The following is a 21,615-nucleotide window of genomic DNA, read 5'->3' on the forward strand; positions in this document are numbered from 1 at the left end:
AACTTAGAGCATGGTACCTGAAAGGAGAGAGAGCTGAGCTGAGGGACAAACATTGGCCAGGACACCAGAGAGAACTCTCCTGCTCTTCTTCGAATAGTGCCATGGGATCTACCAATTTAGTTACTGCCTCAAAGAAGTTCAGAGTGACCCAGAAAAAGGCTTTGTCCAGGATCTGAATAATAACAAAATCAGATGATATACAGAACAATATGAAGTTTGCCATAATTTAACCTATTTTTTATTTGTTCATGGAATGTGAGCATTGTCTTCTTGAACAGCTATATTCCACGTGGTGTACGTACACTCATAGACTTGTTAGGGAGGGACATCCAGGATTTTGACCCAACAACAGTGAAAGATAGGCTATATAGTTGCGAGTCATGATGGTGTACGACTTGGAGGGAATGTTGTAGGTGGTGATGTTCCCTGTGTCTGCTGCCCTTGTCCTTCTAAGTGGTTGAGGTCATGGTTTGGAAAGTGCTGTTGAATGGGCCTTGGTGAGTTACTTACTGTACTGTAAGTAGAGCCAATAGGATGCAAAGGGATTTATTTTTGGCCATTGTAGCTTTTTTTTAAGGATACTTCAGTTGCACTCTGTAACTGAGATGCTCTTTAAGCACAATCATAGATTTATTCTGCTTCTGCTTTAGCTGTGACAGCATCACAGACCTGTATTCCACCAACATTTATATGGTTAGCGCTAGCTAAACCAGACATGATCTGCTGAGATGGTAGTCCTGACAATGAAAAACTTATAAATGGTAATAATTTAAAGATGGGTCTTGAAGATTACAAGTGATGGGGCTGTGACTATGTCCTTCAGCAGCTTGTTCTACTGTGGGGTTGTTCCACTCCCCTGTTTTTTCCCCATAGCCCTGCAGTGTTTTTTCAAGTATTTATCCAATTTCTTTTTGAAAGTTACTGCTGAATCTGCTCCAACACCCTTTCAGCCAGAGCATTAATTTGCTAATTATCTTGAATCTGTCTCCTCTGGTTACTAGCCCCTCTGCCATTGGAAACAGTTTCCCTGTGTCCACTTCATAATTTTGATCACCTCTCTCAAATCTTCCCTTAAGCTTCTCTGTTTTAAGAAGGTCAATTCTCCAGTCTCTTCAGATAACTGAAGTTCCTCACCCCTGGTAACGTTCAGAAGAGGACAAGAGGGGGAGCAGGGAGAGAAAAATACAAGTAAAATGTTATATTACGATTGTGGGTAGCCGTATTTCCATTTTGCGTGTCTTTACATGGGCTTCTCTGCATAATTGTATGCAGTTGCTGGACCTGTGTAATAAACCTGTCAATGTGATTACATCGCACAGCATGACATCACGTTACATACAGTAGTCCTCTGGCACTGGGAACTTAAATAACTAAGCCATGGTGGTAAGGCATTTGTTTTCCACTGAACTCTGCCTGATAGTGGACATCACAGATATGGCTGAAACACTGCTAACAAACATTCAGGTAACTTGCCAGCACTGGTTAGCAACTTTGATTGTGTTGCTGCTGCTGCAAATATAATAGAATTTGTAGTGAACAAAGACTTCATTGCAAATCGAACGTTTTAGCTGCGTATATTTACTCAAACCTTTACTCAGAGTTTTGTTACTCTTACTTCTTAATTTTTTTTTTGCTGAGAATGGCTTCCGTAGCATAAATTATAGCAAACAAGAAGGTCCCAGGATTAATTCCTGGTTTGCTCAGAGTTAACTGGTCACAGCTGGGACAGAGGTTTAAGTGCTACAGCTGGTTTCCCTGGGAGAGGGAAAAAGTCTACCAGTGTTGCCACTATGCTCACCATCTGGGCTCACATCTGAAGAAAGGTCACTTGGATGAAGTACAAGAGTTTGATGCCTTCAGGAGGGGAGAAAATTGTCTTTTTTAAGCTTTTCTTCGCATTGCTCAATTGACCGCATTTACTGCTAAGAAAATAAAGGCAGCAGCAAGGTAACAAAGGTAAACTTTGATCTACTGGAGGCAAGTTAGATAACAAACTTATCCACTAAGCTTTTCTGATACATGTGTCCTTGGTCACTGCTGGACGGAGATAAATGTTCTTTGTGCAAGTTTAGCTTTTTATAATAATTAATATTTCCTTTGCAATATCAAAATGACTACGTCAAGCTTGAGCAGTGCTCTGCAATATAAGCTTAAAAAGGGCAAAATGCTTTATTTCTCAATCTTTTTTCCTTGGGAAACTGAAATAGGTGGTCGTGGGTCGCCCATGCTAAAAATCTTGTTTGATTTTCACTCCATTGAAATCAATGTGATGAAAATCAGGCAGGTTATACAATGGGCTGAGATCTGAGTGAGACTTCCAATTTGTGTTTTTGTACGATGGGCCCACACTTTCATAGGAACTGGGACGCGCCAGACATTTACCCAATCACTCCAGGGTGGGCTTGAATCTGGGCCTCAGAGATGAAATGAGTGTCTTTGTCCAAACTTGCACTAATTTTAGCCACATAAACAAGGGCAGAATCTTCTGAGGAGTGGCAATCACCGTCGGATTGCCACTCCGCTCCATATTTCTTGCCCGGACTTCCAAACCAGACCTCCTGAGAAATGTGGAGTGTATCTGCTCCTGGAGTCCTTCCTTTGTAGTGTAGGAGCGTCGGGGGAAGCCAAGCCCTGCCCCCTTTTTGTGGCCGTACCAAAGCCACTTTGACAAGTCATGAAGAGAAGGCAAGTGTAAGGTAAGTGGGTGAGAGGGTGGGGTGGCAGGCGGGAGGGCGAGGAGAGTAGAGTGGCAGGTAAATGGCTGACGGTTATGGTGAGTCACTGGTTGGGTGGGCAGTCAGGGAGGGCAAGTGGGTAGTTGGATGTGGGGGCTAGTTGGGTGGTAGTTGGGTTGGGGGGTAGTTGGTGGGGTTGGGGGGATAGTCGGGTGGTCAGGGTTAGTTAAGGGGGTTGGGGGGTTAGTCAGATGGCCAGGGAGGTAGTCCTGGGTGGGGTCAGTAGTACAGTTACCCAGGAGTTAGAACTGGTTTTAATCCTTCTAACTTTTCCTGGATAACTGTTCTGCTAAGTAAGTTGGAACCATCTGATGTCTCCAACTCTAACTCAGAGTTTCAGAGGGTTCCAGGCACAGGGTAATTGCCCATTGGAAGTTGAAACTTACTGGGCAATTCCCATGTGGTCAGTGTGTGGGGACTTGTGAAGGGTCCTCCCCAGCGCATCTTCCATGGGGTACGACCATCTGGAGACTGGAAGATCTGGGCCCTTTGACATATGTCTGCACCACTCAAGCATGCAGGGCAGCTATTTTACCATTTACAAACAGAACAATTGCCACGTTCCCCAATGGCTCAGCATATCAAACAGTGATTAACAGAGCCATACAGACTAGGAAAGTCCCAAGGGTGACTCCTGGTCTATTTTAGTGACAGGGCAGAAGAAATATCTAGAAGCTCTGCAGCTGAAGGTTCTGTGTATTAAGTATATACATGGCAGATGAGAAAAGGATTGGGCTCAGCTGTGGTGACTTCCCTATGGCTAAACACTCTGCCAACACTGAGTACCAAGAGTCACACATGCAGAATGCTCACATATTGAGATAGTGAAGTGCAGGACTGTTATGTATCAACAGAGAATCGATGATTTCTGTGGAGGGAGAGAAAATATTGGCGGCAGGAGAACAAATACCATTCAAAAAGCAACAACTGACTGATACAAATCAAAACATCAGATAGGACATAAGAAATAGGAGGAGGAGGAGGAGGCCATTCAGCCCTTTGAGCCTGCTCCATCATTCAATAAGATCATGGCAGATCCGATTGTGGCCTTAATTCCACTTTCCTGCCAGTTCTTCCAGTCGATCACACCACATGACCCCACAAGAAATATCTTGTCTTTGTACATTAGCAGATTCTTCTTTTTCCTTCCAAGCTTTATATCAGCCTTAAACTATTATGGAAACATTTCACAGGATATAAATATACAGTATGCAATTGCTGGCTAGGATTTACATTATTTATATCGTACGTAAGAGAACGCAACTGGCATGACCAATCTATTATTTAACATTTGATAGTTATGCGTGGAAGAGCATAAGCAACAAGTTTTTGACTTCTGTTAAGGGAGCTGTATTCCCATTTATGAACTTACTTTTCCTGGGACATTGCAAACCAGTATTCTTCAGGCTCGTCATGGCTCATATCCTGAGGTGTGGTCACTCCAAACTGAAGCAAATTTGTCCCTTTCTTGGGCGAACTGACTTTCAGGCATAAAAACATCAATCGAAATTTGTCTTCGTCATCTTTTGAATGATACAGATCTGCAATGAAAGATCCAATTTTATAAATATTTGTTAACTTATACAGTTTAGTACTAATTAAGTAGGGATGGAAGGGAAATAGATGAAACAGAGTTTAGTAACTCGGCCACTGATACATTGTGCTTCCTTTGCCTTTTGAACACAAACATAAACTTACAATAAATTACATTGAAAGTAGTAGAGGCAATTACAGTATTATAGCTTTAACACCAACCTCATCACACTGACACACTCAAAATGACCTTCTGCTATGGGCTGGGCTTTTCATTTGAATGGTCAAACAATAATTTTTGTAAACAGAAGCCACCTGGATGATCTGATATTTGTGTCTTTTGCTTTTTTGCTTTCCACATCCAGCCCAGATCGAACAAGTGCAGTAGCTGGCATATTGGAATTTGTATGAAATTTCTACAACATTAACAGTGAAAGACATTGGTGGCGTCTCCTGGTTGCTGCATGAAAGAAGAGATTCTTGAAGCAATTGGTTATTTGAGGCACAGAATCTTACATGACTGAAGGCAGAGAGAACATTTTAAACAGTTGGATAAAAGCAAAATACTGCGGATGCTGGAAATCTAGAACAAAAACAAAAATACCTGGAAAATCTCAGCAGGTCTGACAGCATCTGCGGAGAGGGATACAGTTGACGTTTCCAGTCCGTATACTCAGACCTGCTGAGTTTTTCCGGGTATTTTTGTTTTTATTTTAAACAGTTGTCAGTTTTTACCCAGAATTTGTAATCAATAGCTTTGGGCAATTGGGAAAGAAACAGTTCCTAGTTGCTATTCAATATCGCTTCCAAAGATGCATGTGTTTGTATGAGGATGTCTGATGAGAACAAAATTAGAATCATCTGCCATGCATCAGGTTGTTTGTCACTAATTTACTGCCTACGGTCACACCTGAAAAATGGCCATTGGGTAAAGTACAGGAGGGCAGACAGCATCTATGGACCTGTACCCCAGCATCAGTGACTGCCTTCAGGAAAACAGAAAGTTAGCAATAAAATACAAGGTATTAACAAAGAGTCCACAGGAAAGATATAAATACAATTCTAAACAATGAGAACACCGTGACAATCAATCTTTTATCTGGTCAAGATAGAACAGGATGTAATAATGTGCTGACTCTTCATATAAAGGTCCAGATATTACCTCAAATTAAGTTGTGAGAGTATGATGCAGGGACAAAGCTTCAAGCTACTAAAATGTAATGTATCGGGAAATATTTCACACAGAGTGATTAATGTTTGCTATAGACCACCAGGTAAGTAGCAGAGGCAAAGATCCTTAAATCGTTTAAGAGACAATTAGATACTGCAATGGATACACTTAGATAGGCTGAATGGACTTCCTCATTCACAACACCTTGTGCTCTTATGTATAAGTAAAGAAAGAACATTTATATAGCACCTTTCACGACTTCAGGGCATCCAAAAGCGCATACAGCTAATTAAGTACTTTTGCAGTGTAGTCACTGTTGTAATGTAGAATATAAAGTGTACTTAAAAAAGAAGCAATTTTTCAAACAAAAGCATAATTGAATTTCGACAATCTAGGTATAGTAGTTTGGCTTGAATTGAGTGGTGGTAATATTACAAAACTGTCCATGATGACTTTGTGTCCAATAGTTTAAAAATTCCCTCACTTACAGAATCACAGAATTGTTACAGTGTAGGAGACCATTTGGCCCATCATGTCTGCACCAGCTCTCTGAGCATTTTAATTTACTGCCAATCTCCTGCCTTTTCCCCGTTACCCTACACATTGTTTCTATTTAAATAATCATTCAATGGCCCCTTGAATACCTCAATTGAACCTGCTTCCACCATGCTTCCAGACAGTGCATTCCAAACCCTAACTACGCACTGTGCAAAAAAGTTTTTTCTCACCTCGCATTTGTTTCTTTTGCGAAACACTTTAAAAGTGCCCTCTGGTTCTCAATCTGTTTACGAGCGGGAACAGTTTCTCCCTATCTACTCTGTCCAGACCCTTCATGATTTTGAAAACTTCTATCAAATCTCCTCTTAGCCTTCTTTTCTCCAAGGAAAACAGTCCCAACTTCTGCAAACTTTCCTTATAACTGAAGTGTTTCATCCCTAGAACCATTCTCGTAAACCTCTTCTGTACTGTCTCCAATGCGTTCACATCCTTCCTATAGTGTGGTGCCCAGAACTGTACACAATACTCCAGCTGAGGTCTTATATAAGCTCATCATAACCTCCCTGCTCTTGTACTATATGCCCTTATTAATGGAGCCTAGAATACTGTGTGCTTTAGAAACAGCTCTCTCTACCTGTCCTGCCACCTTTAATGACTTGTACACCCAGGTCTCTCTGCTCCTGCACACCCTTTATTTTATACTGTCTCTCCATGTTCTTTGTACCAAAGTGTATCACCTCACACTTCTCCACATTGAACTTCATCTGCCCATTCCACCAATGTGTCAACGTCCTTTTGAAGTTCTACACTGTCCTCACAGTTTACTATTCTCTCAAGTTTTGTGTCGTTCGCAAACTTTGAAATTGTGCCCTCCACACCAAGATTTAGATCATTTATTTAGATCAGGAAAAGCAAGGGTCTCAATACCAACCCCTGGAGAACTCCACTACAAACCTTCTTCCAGCCTGAAAAATACCCATTAACCATTACTCTCTGTTTCCTATCCCTCAGCCAATTTTGTATCCATGTTGCTACTGTCCCTTTTATTCCATGATGTATAACTTTCCTCACAAGTCTGTTGTGGCACAGTATCAAATACCTTTTGGAAGTCCATATACACCACATCAATGGCCTTGCCCTCATCAACCATCTCTGTTACCTCTTCAAAAAACTCCAGCAAGTTAGTTAGACATGATTTTCCTTTAACAAATTCATGCTGACTCTTCTGAATCAATCCACCTTTTTCCATGTGACTATTAATTCTATTCCGAATAATTGTTTCTAGAAGTTTCCCCACCACCAAAGTTAAATTGCAGGGCAGATCTTTACAATCTTTTTTGACTAAAGGCATAATGTTTGCAATTCTCCAGTCCTCCAGCACCTCCCTTGAATCCAGGGAACATTGAAAGGTTATTGTCAGTGCCTCTGCAATTTCCACACTTATTTCCTTCAATATTCTTGGATGCATCTCATTTGGTCCCGGTGCCTTAACAACTTTAAGTACTGACAACTTGTCCACTACCTCCTCCTTGTCAATTTTAAACCCTTCTAGTGACTGAGTTTCCTCCTCTGTCATCATGGCCTGGGCAGCATCTGCCTCGTAGGAAAAGACAGATGCAAAGTATTCATTTAACACCTCAGCCAAGTCTCTTGCCTCTATGTGTAAATCCCCCTTTTGCCACTAATCGGCCCTACTCCTCCTTTTACCACCTTTTTACTATTGATGTGCTAACAGAATATTTTGGGATTTTCTTTTATGTTAGCTGCCAGTCTTTTTTCGTAATCCCTCTTTGCTTCTTGTATTTGCTTTTTCACGTCTCTCTGGACTTTCTGTATTCAGCTTGGTTCTCAATTGAAAAATTTGCTTTAACAATTGAAAAATAATACCTGGTAATGATGGAAACAGCATTAAATTTCATGACTAGAATTTTATGCTCCTATCCTGGTGGTGGGTGGGGGGGAGTGTGAAATTGCATCGAGGAGATTCCCTCCAGGATCCCATGCGCCCTGGCTTGGTCCCGATTTTGCAATGGGACGGGCAGGGCTTCAGAAGGGAAGCTTAATGGACACTTAAGGGCCTTCTCCCACCCAGCCTCAATTTTTAGGCTGGCGAGCAGATGATAGAACGGGGATGGGGAGGACCCCAATTCGACCTTGGGCGGGAAGTGGAGGGGCCTCCATTAGAAGCCCCTTTCTGACTGGGGGCACCATTTCCTTAGGGCCCAGTGACCTCCGGACCTCCCTCTCCCCCGCCCGATCTAACCCCCAAAAGCCCAATCGCACCCCCTCATGACCATTCAGGCCTTCCCTACCCATCCCAACCCCCCCCACACCCCCCCACCCCCCCACCCCAACCCCCTGCCACTTACCTCTGCTCCAGTTCCCAGCACTTAGTTCCAGGCAGCTAGCTGCAGTGCCTCTTCTGGCCACTGCAGCATTGTTCCTGGAATGACTGGAGAGCTGCTGGCCAATCCTGAAAATTCTGGCCCATAACATTTTCAGGATGTAGGACAGTGTGAAATTAAGAAAGGAGAGTTAATAGCTATTATAAAACAAAGCAAAAACAGAATTACCTGGAAAAACTCAGCAGGTCTGGCAGCATCGGCGGAGAAGAAAAGAGTTGACGTTTCGAGTCCTCATGACCCTTCAACAGAACTGAGTAATATTAGGAGAGGGGTGAAATATAAGCTGGTTTAAGGTGGGGGGTGGGGTGGGGGGAGAGAAGTTGGGGTGTGGGGGGGGTGGTTGTAGGGACAAGCAAGCAGTGATAGGAGCAGATAATCAAATGATGTCACGGACAAAGGAACAAAGAGGTGTTGAAGATGGTGATATTATCTAAACGAATGTGCTAATTAAGAATGGATGGCAGGACACTCAAGGTACAGCTCTAGTGGGGGTGGGGTGGAAAGACTAACAGGGCATTAAAGGTATAGATTTAAAAATAATGGAAAAGAAAAATCTATATAAATTATTGGAAAAAACAAAAGGGAGGGGGAAGAAACGGAAAGGGGGTGGGGATGGAGGAGGGAGTTCAAGATCTAAAGTTGTTGAATTCAATATTCAGTCCTGAAGGCTGTAAAGTGCCTAGTTGGAAGATGAGGTGCTGTTCCTCCAGTTTGCGTTGGGCTTCACTGGAACAATGCAGCAAGCCAAGGACAGACATGTGGGCAAGAGAGCAGGGTGGAGTGTTAAAATGGCAAGCGACAGGGAGGTTTGGGTCTTTCTTGCGGACAGACCGCAGCTATTGTAAAACAAAGGTTAGCCTGATAATCAAAACAAACAAGTACTCAATATATTCAAACTGGAGGGCAGCTGCTCTTGGTAAAGAAGTCGCTCAGTGTGTAAGTGGAACATTATCAGAGTAAACTATTGCTTCCCCCCCCACCAACTGGGTAGGTGCTTAAACCTTCAACCCTGTTGGAAACATTTAAAATATAGATATCATCTCTTTCCTGCAGGATGCTGTGACAAATCTGAATTAGAAAGATTCTGATAAGGGTCCACAAAAGTGGTTCACTGACCTGTTCAATGTTGTTAGAGTGAAGGTCAAAAATGGGCTTTAGGTGGGGGAAATTAATATGAAATATTATCTCCTGGTGTCGATTTGAAAGGTGTGGAGAAGTGAATCACATTGAAACAATGGGTCAGATTTTCATCTCCTGTTGCACAACACTGAACATAGTTTCTTATTAGCTGGAAAATCAATTTTCCTATGCCTTCCTGGCCCAGTGCCATTTTCGCGTGGACTAATGGTGGCTCAGGAAGGCCTTGGGTGGAAAACCCACACACACACCTCTTCTGAGATCAGGGTCCCCATTGTCAGGACTATAGGAAATTTGAATTTCCTTCCTCACACTACTTTTGTGTGCTGGTGTGGATTTGGAAGCCCTGAAAAAAGGCACCTAATTGGAGAGTTCCTGACCACTGGGGGAAGCTTGCTGAGTAACCTGGAACATTCTGAAAGGTAAGTGTAAAATGTTTTGACACCTTCAAATGTCACTATTAGATGCTGTATTGTAATGTAGGTGTCTTTTTAATGCAGTGATTCATTATAGGGATCTGTCCTGCAAAGGTAAGTTGACCCTTACATTGGCCAGCATTCTGTAATTGTCATGCATTACAGTATTTTCTAATTGTGAAAAGTGTCAAAAAAAATGTTTGAAAAAAAAAAGTCCTCTGCTATCATGTTTTGAGCTGTGAATTAAATGACTGGCAGATCTGGCTGTTACAAAAAAACTCTGCTTCTGGAATTAGAAAAAAAAGCTCTACACCTGCTCCCCATCCATAGATTGACAAGCATGCTCCTTTGAAATGGAAATGAACATCCATTCTGTCAGTTTCAGGCAATGTAGCTGGAAAATTTTGTTACAACAACCTTGCAATTATGAATGCTTGGCTGAGTTTTAAAAGCTTCAGCTCAGCAGGTGTTCTTATTGATCCAAGAATTATTGAAAAAGGCTATAATGACAGCATGTCTCAGATGTGGTTTCTTGTTTGTTTACAAACCTCACAGGCACTTAAAAGATTACAACTTTTTTACCCTTGGGTTTTCTGGTCCAGTATCAATGATGGTATGTTTGAATTCAGGATTTCCTTAGATTATTAGAGGTTTAATGTTTTCCCAATAATTTTATAGTAATTCCCATTGCTATTCCAAAAATCCTGACGACTATACATAATGCATACCGTGGCCATGGAGGATACATGGATGCATAGAGCTGCCATGGGGAACCTGAGCAGGCATTGGGTGACATGGAGGAATCATGAGGAGGCAAGGAGAATACATGGAGGCATGGAGGTGACATGGGATGGTATGGGCAATCTGAGGGGGCATGAAGGATACATGGGGGCATAGAGGTGGCATGGAGAATACATGGGGCATAAAGGTGGCATGGGCGATCTGACAGGGCATGGGCTGGCAGGGGGGTTGAGGGAGGTAAAGGGGCGAGCGTTGGAGAGCCTTTAAATGATGTCGGGAGCTGGGCCGCTGTGTTGGATAACTGAGGCGGTCCTTCTAACCCGCCCGCCTCTGCCCCCAGACTCCATTGCAGTTCGGTAACTGCACTGTGAACCCAATCCCTGTGTCAAAAGTCAAAACTCCCGCATGAAGTCACACGTGGGTCAGGTGTGCATTTTGCGAACCACAAAAGTGTGGTCAGGTTTTCCCGATCCCAAATTAAAATCTGGGCCAATGTCTTTTCTTTAAACACTGATTTTTACATTTTGGCCATTATCTCAATGATTCTATTCAAGCATTCCATTAACGTTGGATTATAATTATTGCATTAAAAACCCATCGCTGATTGGCTCGATACCCGAACAAAACAAGGTCCCAATTTGTTTTGAGAAAGACCATAAAAATTGCCCCTTGTCTTTACCAACAGACTGAAAGAAGGTCTTGATTTAATTATGGATGAATTATAGTCTGTTTTTGTGAAGGTTGTCAGTAATAATCCAATGCTGCTGTTTGACCTTGTACACTACAACAATTTAATTAAATGATGTATTATGTCATCATTTTCTGTATTAATGAATAGGACTTGATATTGAAACAATTTATGAATAATTTACTGCCAAGTAGATTAGATGTTGGGCTAGATTTAACGCTCCCCTGCCTGTGGATTTGAAGGCGGGGTGGGCATTGGGTGGCCCCCTTGCCCATGCTGCTGCCAGGATTTAACTGGCAGTGGGGGAGGCCCACATCAAGTGTCCAGCCCGGCAGCTTTCCCTCATGGGCTGGTGGTGGTGGGCAAGTTGGGGTTCCCTCTGTGAGAGCCCTCTTCCCCCCCTCCAGCTACTTCAAATTCTGGCTGCAGCGGAGCACGCCTTCTCATGGATCTTGCTGCAGTACTGGCAGTGGCCACCACTCCCGATGGTGCTGCTGGGACTAGAGAGCTGATGGCCTCTGATTGTCTGGCAGCTCTCTGAGGCAGGTTTTCCTGTTGCTGAGGGATAGAAGTTCCACCTCAAGTCATGTAATGGCCAATCAGCTGTAAAATCTGCTGGGGCAGCTGTGGGAATTGTTGGCCGGTTCTCCCCGGCGGGGCTATGGCACCCGGTTAAATCCAGCCCGTTGGCTGATGGACCATCATTTCCTCTTGGCGTGCAGAGCATCCCTTTCCCCACTCGTACAATTTGTGCTCAGGATTAACCTTGTCTATTTCATATAGTTGTTGCATTGCAGATAGCATTGACGCACACTCAAAATGTTAATAGCTTGATCTTGGGATGTGGGATAGGGTCAGGACTGTGTCAATGGGGTGGGTGAATGTTTCAGCCCAATCTAATCCTCCCCTTCCGAATCTCTTTCCAGAGGGCTTTCTGGGCTCAGAACTCAAGCTTCGTCTCATGGCAGGGATTTCACTAAACACCACTGAATCTCATACATTACACCAGCAACTACACTTCAACAGCAACTACACTTCAACAGCAACTACACTTTAACAGCAACTACACTTCAAAAGTGTTAATTGGCTGAAAGCGCTTTGAGGTGTCGTGAGGCACTAAAAGATGTTATATAAATGAAAATCATATATTTTATTTTTAAATCAATACAGCCAGGCACAATTTAGCTCCTTTTTGTTTTGTAAATGTTGCAGCTCTGATTTGCAGAGACTGGCATCTATCAGCTCAGTCTGTATTATTCAACTAAATCCAGTTCCCTTATTGTGATGTCAGACTTGTAGATGAAAGTTTCGCATAGATTTACCTGCTATTTAGGGGAGCTCGATTTATTATTGTTAAAAGTGAGATCAGCTCACAGACTGCAGTCTCCTGGAATCAGTGCTAAAGCAGCACCAGAATAAAAACATTTTATGACTCTGGAGGACTGGCTGGAGCCTGATGCACAGACAAAGCCAGTCAAGGACAATCAGCACAAGGCCCATCAATTTAAACCTTGATGGATTAAGTCCCATTTGGATTAGTATATGCTCAACCTTGGTCACTGCTCTATTGGCACCGATGAATGTGGCTTTCCTATTTGCATCACGTTGTGTAAGAAGGACTGGTGCTGAGGGGCTTTGCCTGGATTCAAAGCTTCAGTCGAGTAAAACCAAGCTCTGCGGACATCACCTAGTAGTACTTGCACGATCAGAACTGTAGAATATGGGAGGCCAGAGTGCTGATTGGACTCTAGGATGTCTTGCTGATAACTGACTACTCTTCAGCTAATTTAACAATTGCTGTGAAAATAAATGGGACTATGATATTGATTTTCTGATTACCAAAAGTGTGTTAGGGTAAATTTACGAATTCCACTCTGCCAGCAGAGATTTCCAGTTGAAGGGAGATCGCTAGAGATAGGGCTTCAACACTGTAGTGTTCACTGTATTAGTGATACACCTTTACTGGGGTAGTTCCTTCACTGTTAGTATGAGATCAGTGAATTTACTGTAGAGCTTTCCCCATAGTCTGGTAGATTGAGGCACCAACGGTGTATTGTCAACCTATAGGATTCAATTCTTGGGCTGTTTTTGAGTTTTAATTTTAAGAAAATGGTTGATTGGGGGGAAAATGTGGATTTGAGGCCACAAACCGATCAGCCATGATCTTATTAAATGATAGGGGCAGGATTGAAGGGCCGAATGGCCTACTCCTGCACCTAGTTCGTATGTTTGTGTTGTCCTCTTCATTTGTATTTTGAACCCAGTCATTTGCCAGAAATTTGCAAAGAGCTTTGATTTCCCCTGATGGCAGAAGGTGGTATAGTATACTTTAGTGCTGTCCACTCACAATGTTCCAAAAGCAGGTACTAATGTTGAATAGTGCCTGCAGTATCATCAGTCCCTTGTGTGCCTGTGCGATGCTTCTCCAACTTGGTGATTAAAATGTACTTTTTCTGGTTATGTCAACCTCTGCTTAAACAAATCATTTCAAAGAAGTGTCTGCTAATGATGAGTTTCTTTTAGCAATTTATAATGTTGACAAAAATGTAACATTTTGAGAAATACGAGATAAAACCCTGAAGAAAATATTTCCTTTGTGCAGTATTTTCTTCGGACAATATTCAGGCTTGGGCTGATAGGTGGCAAGTTAACATTCCCGCCACACGAGTGCCCGGCAATGACCATCTCCAACAGGAGAGAATCTAACCATCTTCCTTTGACATTCAATGGCATTAATATCGCTGAATCCCCCACTATCAGCATCCTGGGAGTTACTGCTGAACTGGACCAGCTATATAAATACTGTGGTTACAACAGCAGGTTGGATGCTGGGAATTCTGTGGCGAGTAACTCACCTCCTGACTCCCCAAAGCCTGTTTGTTATCTATAAGGCACAAGTCAGGAGTGTGATGAAATACACTCCACTTGCCTGGATGAATGCAGCTCCAACAACACTCAAGAAGCTTGATGCCATCCAGGATAAAGCAGCCTGCTTGACTGGCACACCATCCATCACCTTAAACATTCACTCCCTCCACCACCAAAACACTCTGGCAGCAGTGTGTACCATCTACAAGATGCACTGCAGCAACTCACCGAGGCTCCTTCCACAGCACCTTTCAAATCTGCGACCTCTACCGTCTAGAAGAACAAGGGGAGCAGATACATGGGAACACCACCACCTGCAAATTCCCCTCCAAGCCACACACCATCCTGACTTAGAAATATATCGTCGTTCTTTCACTATTGTTGGGTCAAAATCCTGGAATGTCCTTCCTAACAGCATTGTGGGTGTACCTACACCACAAGGACTACAGTGGTTCAGGAAGATGGCTCACCACCACCTTTTCAAGGGTAATTAGGGCTGGGCAACAAATGCTGGCCCAGCCAGCGATGCCCACAACCCACACAAGAATTTAAAAAACACGCCTATGTTCATGGTTCCTGATTGGTCAGAAACTAGAGAACGCTATAATCTCGTACAGTAACTGTGTTATCATATGTACTGAAAACATTGGCTGGGATTTTCTAGGCCCGCCTGCACCGAGAATCGGCAAGGTCAGGACCAGAAAACAGCCAAAAGTCCATTGACTTTGGGTGGGAATTTCCGGTCCTGCCAGCAAAATCCCACCCATTGTTAAATTAATTATCAACAAGTAATGTTTAAGTTGTTTCTCTCATACCTAGTGCAGCTATGCTTTCCAATATCAGACAATGTTGATTTTTTTGTTAAAAATAATGTGTATAATGTATGAACCACACCAAATATGAAGGTCCCAATTTGATCTCTGGTCAGCGCTGAGGTTTTTTTAAGCTCAGCAGGAGGCAGCTGTATAGGCACTACAATTGGTTTCACCATCCCTGAGTTACAGATAGCAGCAACATTCTCTAGGGTTCTTGCTTTAAGTTGCTACCTTATGATGCCTGCTGGAAGTACACATGTGTGGATGTTGAGTGAGGACAGGTTCTCAGGCTTGGCGTTAATACCCTTCCCCACTCGCAGCAACAGGTTGCGCAAGGCAAGGAACTTTGCAATCAAATGACAAGAACACTGTTTCGTGGTTATCAAATGGCTTTTTAACTATTAACGCATGAAGTGGTCTGATGTGGGACAGTAAATTTAGAGAAAGAAAAGATTGAATGATTTGGCAGGATAGTACGCAAATGTAAAAATGGTTATGGATAACTAAAGCCAGTATTAGGAATGCTAAAAGGACATCAGGGGCAGAATTTTTAGGTTGGCGGGTGGGTGCGATCGGCGGGTCCAGGATCAGCCGGGGAACGGACCACCGACCTTGATCGGCCCCCCGTCTGCGATTTCACACTGGCTGGCCAATTAACGGCCGGCCAGCCAGCATGAAGCGCGCACTGAGAAGCTCAGCGCTGCCAAGGTGGGGGCAGGAGGAGGGCAGGCGCTGACGTCAGTGCGGGCGCGGGCGAGCGCTGACAGAAAGCTCCCTGAAGGCAGAGAGCTGCTTCAGGGAGCTGAAGACCTGAAAAGCATTAAATAAAGTTTTAAAATCAGGGAAGAAAATGTCCCAAGCATCACAATCAGTCACCTGAACATATACATGATGAAAATGCTGTCCACAGATTTTTCTTTTTCTTTCATTTAATAACGGAAACCTCATCCCATCCTTGAATGAGGTTTCATGAAAAATGCAAAGTCTGCCTGGCCGATTCGCCCATCCGCCAACCGTAAGGTTGGACGCACCACGAAAAATCGGAGACAATTGCACCTTTAATAACCATAATTGGCGTCTTAATTGTCGGCAGGCGTGCTTCTGACTTTTGCGGCGCACATAGACCGAAATATCGCACGAGCGTAAGATGGTGTTGGGACACTCGCCCGACATCATCTTGCGCGATTTCGTGTCTGATCGGGTTGGGCGTGCGCCTGCCCGATCAGGGTAAAATTCTGCCCAGAAAAAAGACTGCAGACATTTACAACAGTGATGAGAAGGATTTTTGCAGTTACATTAACAGTCAGTACTAAATCCTTGAGACATGGAAATTCCCATAGTTAATCCTTGATCGCACTGAACCAGGTCACCTCACTCAAGCAGCAGGTGAAGTACTACTCGTGGTCATAAGAGCATAAGAAATAGACACAGAAGTAGGCCATTTGGCCCCTTGAGCCTGTTCCATAATTCAAAAGATGGCCTTAACTGCACTTCCTTGCCAGCCGCCCCTGACCCTTGACTCCCTCTGCCTGGTCTCAGCCCTCCTGGCTAGGAAGAAGTAAAATCCTAGCTTCCTGCTTCCAGTCAACTCTTAGCTCCGCTGGAAAATGCATGAGTGAGATTTGTTCTTGGTTGTGATGTCTTTCTTGGCCAAATAGGCTGGCCATTTCATGTTTCTAGCTTCACGTGGGGAATGGTCACTTGGAAAGGAGGTCTGTAAAAGCACAAGAGTTGGCATGCTTAAGAGAGGGGGGATAAAGGGGAAAGAATTAGAAGAAAAAATATTTTTTAATTTAGCAAATACCACGTTCTTTGCAGTTTTCCAATTGATATACTGCTGTACTCTTTTTCTTAGAGTTTTGTTAAATATTCCTTTTCAAATAATGATCTAAGTTCAACTTTGTTCCTAAATACCACAGATGAGCTGGAAGACAATGTAAAAATGTTCTTTAGATGCCATTTCCCCATTTTTCTTTCAATAATGAAGAGAGGTTGCCTTTCCCCACCTGTGTTACACTTGGAAATAAATATTTCAAAGGTCATAAGCAGTTTCTTGCAGTGAGTCAGAAACATTCACATTGAAGTTTAGTTTCTTCTGCAAAGATGAAATAATAATCCAGGATTGATGTTAGAACAAGCTGGAAGGATGTTACATTAATGTGGTAAGTCCTGATATTTCAGCAGCGTTATTGCTGGTTCATTAGTGAGTCTTTCAATGTCATGGTGTGTGAGCTGGAAATGTAAGATGCCAAACTTTATGCTTTAGCAGGCCAAGGTTAATTATCATTTTCCAGCATTCCATTCTTCGATTTAAAGCAAATGGTTCTTTTTTAAGTGGCTAATCATTTTAATGCTTTCAAATGTCAAATCTCCTTTATGAAGTCTGTTATATAATTTCCAGTCAATAATTCCTTTAATAATAGTGTCATTCTCATGAGCTTCTAAAATCTCAATCAGTATAGTAATGGGAAAATAAAAGGGAGATTATATCTTTCAGGATTACAATTTGCTGACACGTCTTTGGCAAATTTATGTCTTTTTTATGTTAAGAAAATGCAGCTGACAGCAAATGCATGATTATCTTGGTATTTGCTGCAGTTAAAACCTGTTTGGTCAACACTACTTTCCAATGCTCCTGCAAGCTGTAACTATTTCACTTCTGCTGGTAACTGATAGAAGTGTAAATAGGTAGAAATGTAAACAGAAGCAAGTAGAACGAGAGGCCTTCTTGCCTTCTCTATAGTGTTCTATCTCAATTTTTAAAAATCATTTTTTTTAAATTGAAAAGAGGAACTATACCTATTTTACACAGCGAACATACATAACCCTTAACTTTTGAGGTCAATACATAATTTTCCTGGTGTATGCATGAGGAAACAATGGACACACTGGTATCTTGTTTTTTGCCAGCACCGGTACAGCGGGAACAGAGAATGCCCAAGGGTTTGGTTTCTTCGAAATAAGTAACAATAGTGCTTCCTACCTTAGTAACCAAGCTTGGAAGGCTCAATGAGAAGTTAGTTACTGCAAGCCCCCCCACCAGCCTCAGAACTTCTGCCACCATGAAGCACAAAAGTAGTCGTGTCTTGGCACACACATCGCCAGCAAGTTTCCCTTCAAGTCGCAAGCTGAACTGACTTGGACATATATGGCTGTTCCTTCATTGCCACTGGGCCAAAATCCTGGAATTTCCTACCTACCACCATAATGGGAACAACATCACCACAAGCAGTGTAGTGGTTCAGGGAGAACGCTCACCATTCACCTCCTCACGGCAACTAAGGATGGGCTATCACCCATATTCTAAGAACAATAACAATGCTTATTCCATTTTTGACGACTTGTCATTGATCCTTTTTTTTACAATAGAGATAAACCTTTGAACTCTGCCACTTTGATGGGAGTCTATCTCTGTTAATCAACATTGGAATATTTTTCTGAATTACCTTGTGAACTATAAAATCTTCATTTTTCGCTTTGATAGTTTCAATTTCCCTTTATTGGGATATAATTCTAACTAATTTATTGCACACTTTTTCAGAACATTCATGTGCAAACTGCAGATTATACAGGTTTGTGGAAACAGTTCTACTGTTGATGTGGCCAGCCAAGCTTGACACAATACAGACCATTCTCAGTCAGTAAGAAGGAGAATACAGGGAACTAATTAGATACATGGATTGGTTTTATGCGAGTTCAAGTTTGTATATGTGGGACGAATGATCATATAAATACTGTGGCTACAAGAGCAGCTCAAAGTGGCTGGGAATTCTGCAGTGTGTAACTCGCCTCCTGACTCCTCAAAACCTGTCCACCATCTACAAGGCACAAGTCAGGAGTATGATGGAATACTCTCCACTTGCCTGGATGAATGTGGCTCCAACAACACTCAAGAAGCTCAACACCATATACAACAAAGCAGCCCACTTGATCAGCACCCTATCCACCGCCTTAAACATTCACTCCCTTCACTACCGACACACAGTGGCAGCAGTGTGCACCATACACAAGATGCACTGCAGCAACTCACCAAGCCTCCTACAACAGCGCCTTCCAAACCTGTGACCTTTACCACCTTAGAAGGACAAGGGCAGCAGACACAGAGGAATACCACCACCTGCAAGTTCCCCTCCAAGTCACCAACCATCCTGACTTGGAACTATATTGCCGTTCCTTCACTGTCGATGGATCAAAATCCTGGAACTTGCTTCCTGCGGGTGTACCTACACCAGATGGACTGCAGCAACTCAGGATGGAGGCTCACCGCCACCTTCTCAAGGGAAATTAGGGATGCTCAATCCATTGAAAGAATAAAAAGAGTGATGGCCGTAATCCCTTCAGACCATGTATACAATATATATATATAAAAATAACTTTGCAGAGTTCACGATTTAGTGAACAACCTCAGCTATGCTCTTGTAGGGAAATGCTGAACAGAGGTCAGGTGCTTTTTTCCAGGAAGAGAAGTCTATGGGAGAACAGAAATGGAGGAAAGAAAAATATAACAGAGGGAAAATAACTGAATATTTTTATTTGCATAAATATAATGTTCCAAGGGGTTAGGATAAAAAGCAAAATACAGCAGCAAATATCCCTTACCTTGTGTCAGTGCAGGTAATCCATCATTTGTTTTGTTGTCCTGTTTATCATATATTCTAAACTGATCTTCTTTGGCTTTGTTCATTATACAGCAAACCTCTTCTGACTTCAATCTAGGCAGTTCAGTGCAAAGCAGTTTCTCTCCTGTGTTCTCTGCCATGTGAGGCCATAGATATTCTGGACATCCTTGATCTGACAGGTTTATCTCACAAAAAGATGCTGTTTTATTGTCTGTGTTGTTGATGGAATCACAGGATTTCTCTAGCTTGTTTTCCTTATATAACATATGGGATGGATGTTGGTTGTTAGGATAATTTGCATTTGGTCCCAATTTTCTTTCCCTTATAGATTGTTCACAACAATAACAATCCTCATTCTCTGACATTAAATTATCTCCTCCGCATTTTGTTCTGCTTGAAAAGGGAAGTGTTTCTTTATTTTCAGTTTTACCATGTCCTTTAAGGTCCAAGCACGTTACACTGTCCTGCAATTCTGCAATTTCACTGAATGATTTCTCATCAACCTGACACAGAGAATCTGGACAAGAGTAGGAGATGCCGATAAGTTTTATCAAAGCTTCAGCTTTTTGATCAGCGGGAATTGAATTTGTTTTTTTGATCTCTGTACATTGGGCATTGTCTTTGGTCGGAGCTGAGATACTAACCCGACGAGATTTCCTTTGGTTGGTGTTTGCAGTATTTCTTCCCGTCTGTTGTACTTGAGATTGAACTGAAGCTTTCTTTCTACAGGAGAAGAAGAGAGTGCTTACATTCCATTTAGACAAAGCAAAGTTGCATTGTTTAACATAGAAGTGTAGAACTATACAGCACACAACAAGGCCATTTGGAACCATTGTGAGGAACCTGAACCCACGCCTATCCAGAATGGGCATGATAAGGGGGTTAAATTCTTAAAAATGGGAGTCCCAACTTCAACTCGCTGTGAGCAGCCTACATCTGGTTTCACAGGGACCATTCTGGGGTCAGCCAAGTAGCCTGTTCTGCAGAGGCGGGTTGGTAATAACATTATTTGTAAGGTGAGATTTTACAATAACTTTTGTTTCAATGGCTGTGGGCCAAGTTCCTCAGAGCTTGGGAAATATAGCAGCCAAAGGGAAGCAGAAGCTGGCAGCTCAGAAGATAAGTGCTTTTCCTGCACTGTTTGTGGACCAGGAAGAACAGGACATCTGGGTCCACCCTCCATCGACCTGATTTTTTTCAGCTGTCCTGCTTCATAGCAGAAACTTCCCGTGAGCAGCCTTCAATCTAACCAGCTGTATGGCAGGACCTCCATGTTTCCTGTGATTTAAGGTTACTTTGTCGTTGTCAGTCTCCCCTGCTCCCTCCCCATAAATATCAGGGCCTTTGTGTCTATATTGACTCTTCGCTGGAGCAATCCAAAACTAATCCCATGGCCCTTTTCTCTCTCCATAGCTTAGTATCTTCCTCTGCTTCAAATGTTCATACAACAGTTTCATAATTAGAAGGAATATTACAAAATCACTCCAAGTTTCAGTCAGGAAGGTGAGATAAAATGCTCCTTACAATGAATTCTGTTTTCTCTATTTATCTCTCAACAATTCTTTAGCTTATTTAGATTTGCTTTTCCAATTTTAGTTCTAACTTGGCCTGTGTTTCCTTTTCTGGATTTTTTTCTTTATTCTTTCATGGAATGTGGGTGTTGCTGGCAAGGGCCAGCATTTGTTTGCCCATCCCTTGAACTGAGTGGCTTACTAGGCCATTTCAGAGGGCAGTTAAGAATTAACCACATTGCTGTGGGGGCCCGGAGCCACATGTAGGCCAGACCAGGTAAGGATTTCCTTCCCCGAAAGGGGCATTAATGAACCAAGTGGATTTTTAACAACAATAGTTTCATGGTCATCATCACTGAGAATAGCTTTATAATTCCAGGTTTTTATTAACTGAATTCAAATTCGACTAGCTGCCATGGTGGGATTTGAATCCATACCTCCAGAGCATTAGCCTGGGCTACTGGATTACTAGTCCAGT

General features: G+C 42.6%; 1 protein-coding gene across 1 annotated transcript in view; it reads right to left on the bottom strand.

Annotated features, from left to right (window-relative positions):
* The window catches only part of LOC144696084 (nuclear receptor coactivator 7), an 87,581-nt gene that overhangs the window by 24,458 nt on the left and 41,508 nt on the right, over window positions 1-21,615 (bottom strand). Inside the window, exons 10-11 of the mRNA XM_078567330.1 lie at window positions 19,607-20,349; window positions 4,108-4,276 (exon numbers count right to left, since the gene is read on the bottom strand). Of these exons, the coding sequence (XP_078423456.1) occupies window positions 4,108-4,276; window positions 19,607-20,349 (912 nt within the window). The remainder of the gene's footprint in view (window positions 1-4,107; window positions 4,277-19,606; window positions 20,350-21,615) is intronic.

The sequence above is a fragment of the Cetorhinus maximus genome, chromosome 21 (genome assembly GCF_964194155.1).
Source record: "Cetorhinus maximus chromosome 21, sCetMax3.hap1.1, whole genome shotgun sequence".
NCBI lineage: Eukaryota > Metazoa > Chordata > Chondrichthyes > Lamniformes > Cetorhinidae > Cetorhinus > Cetorhinus maximus.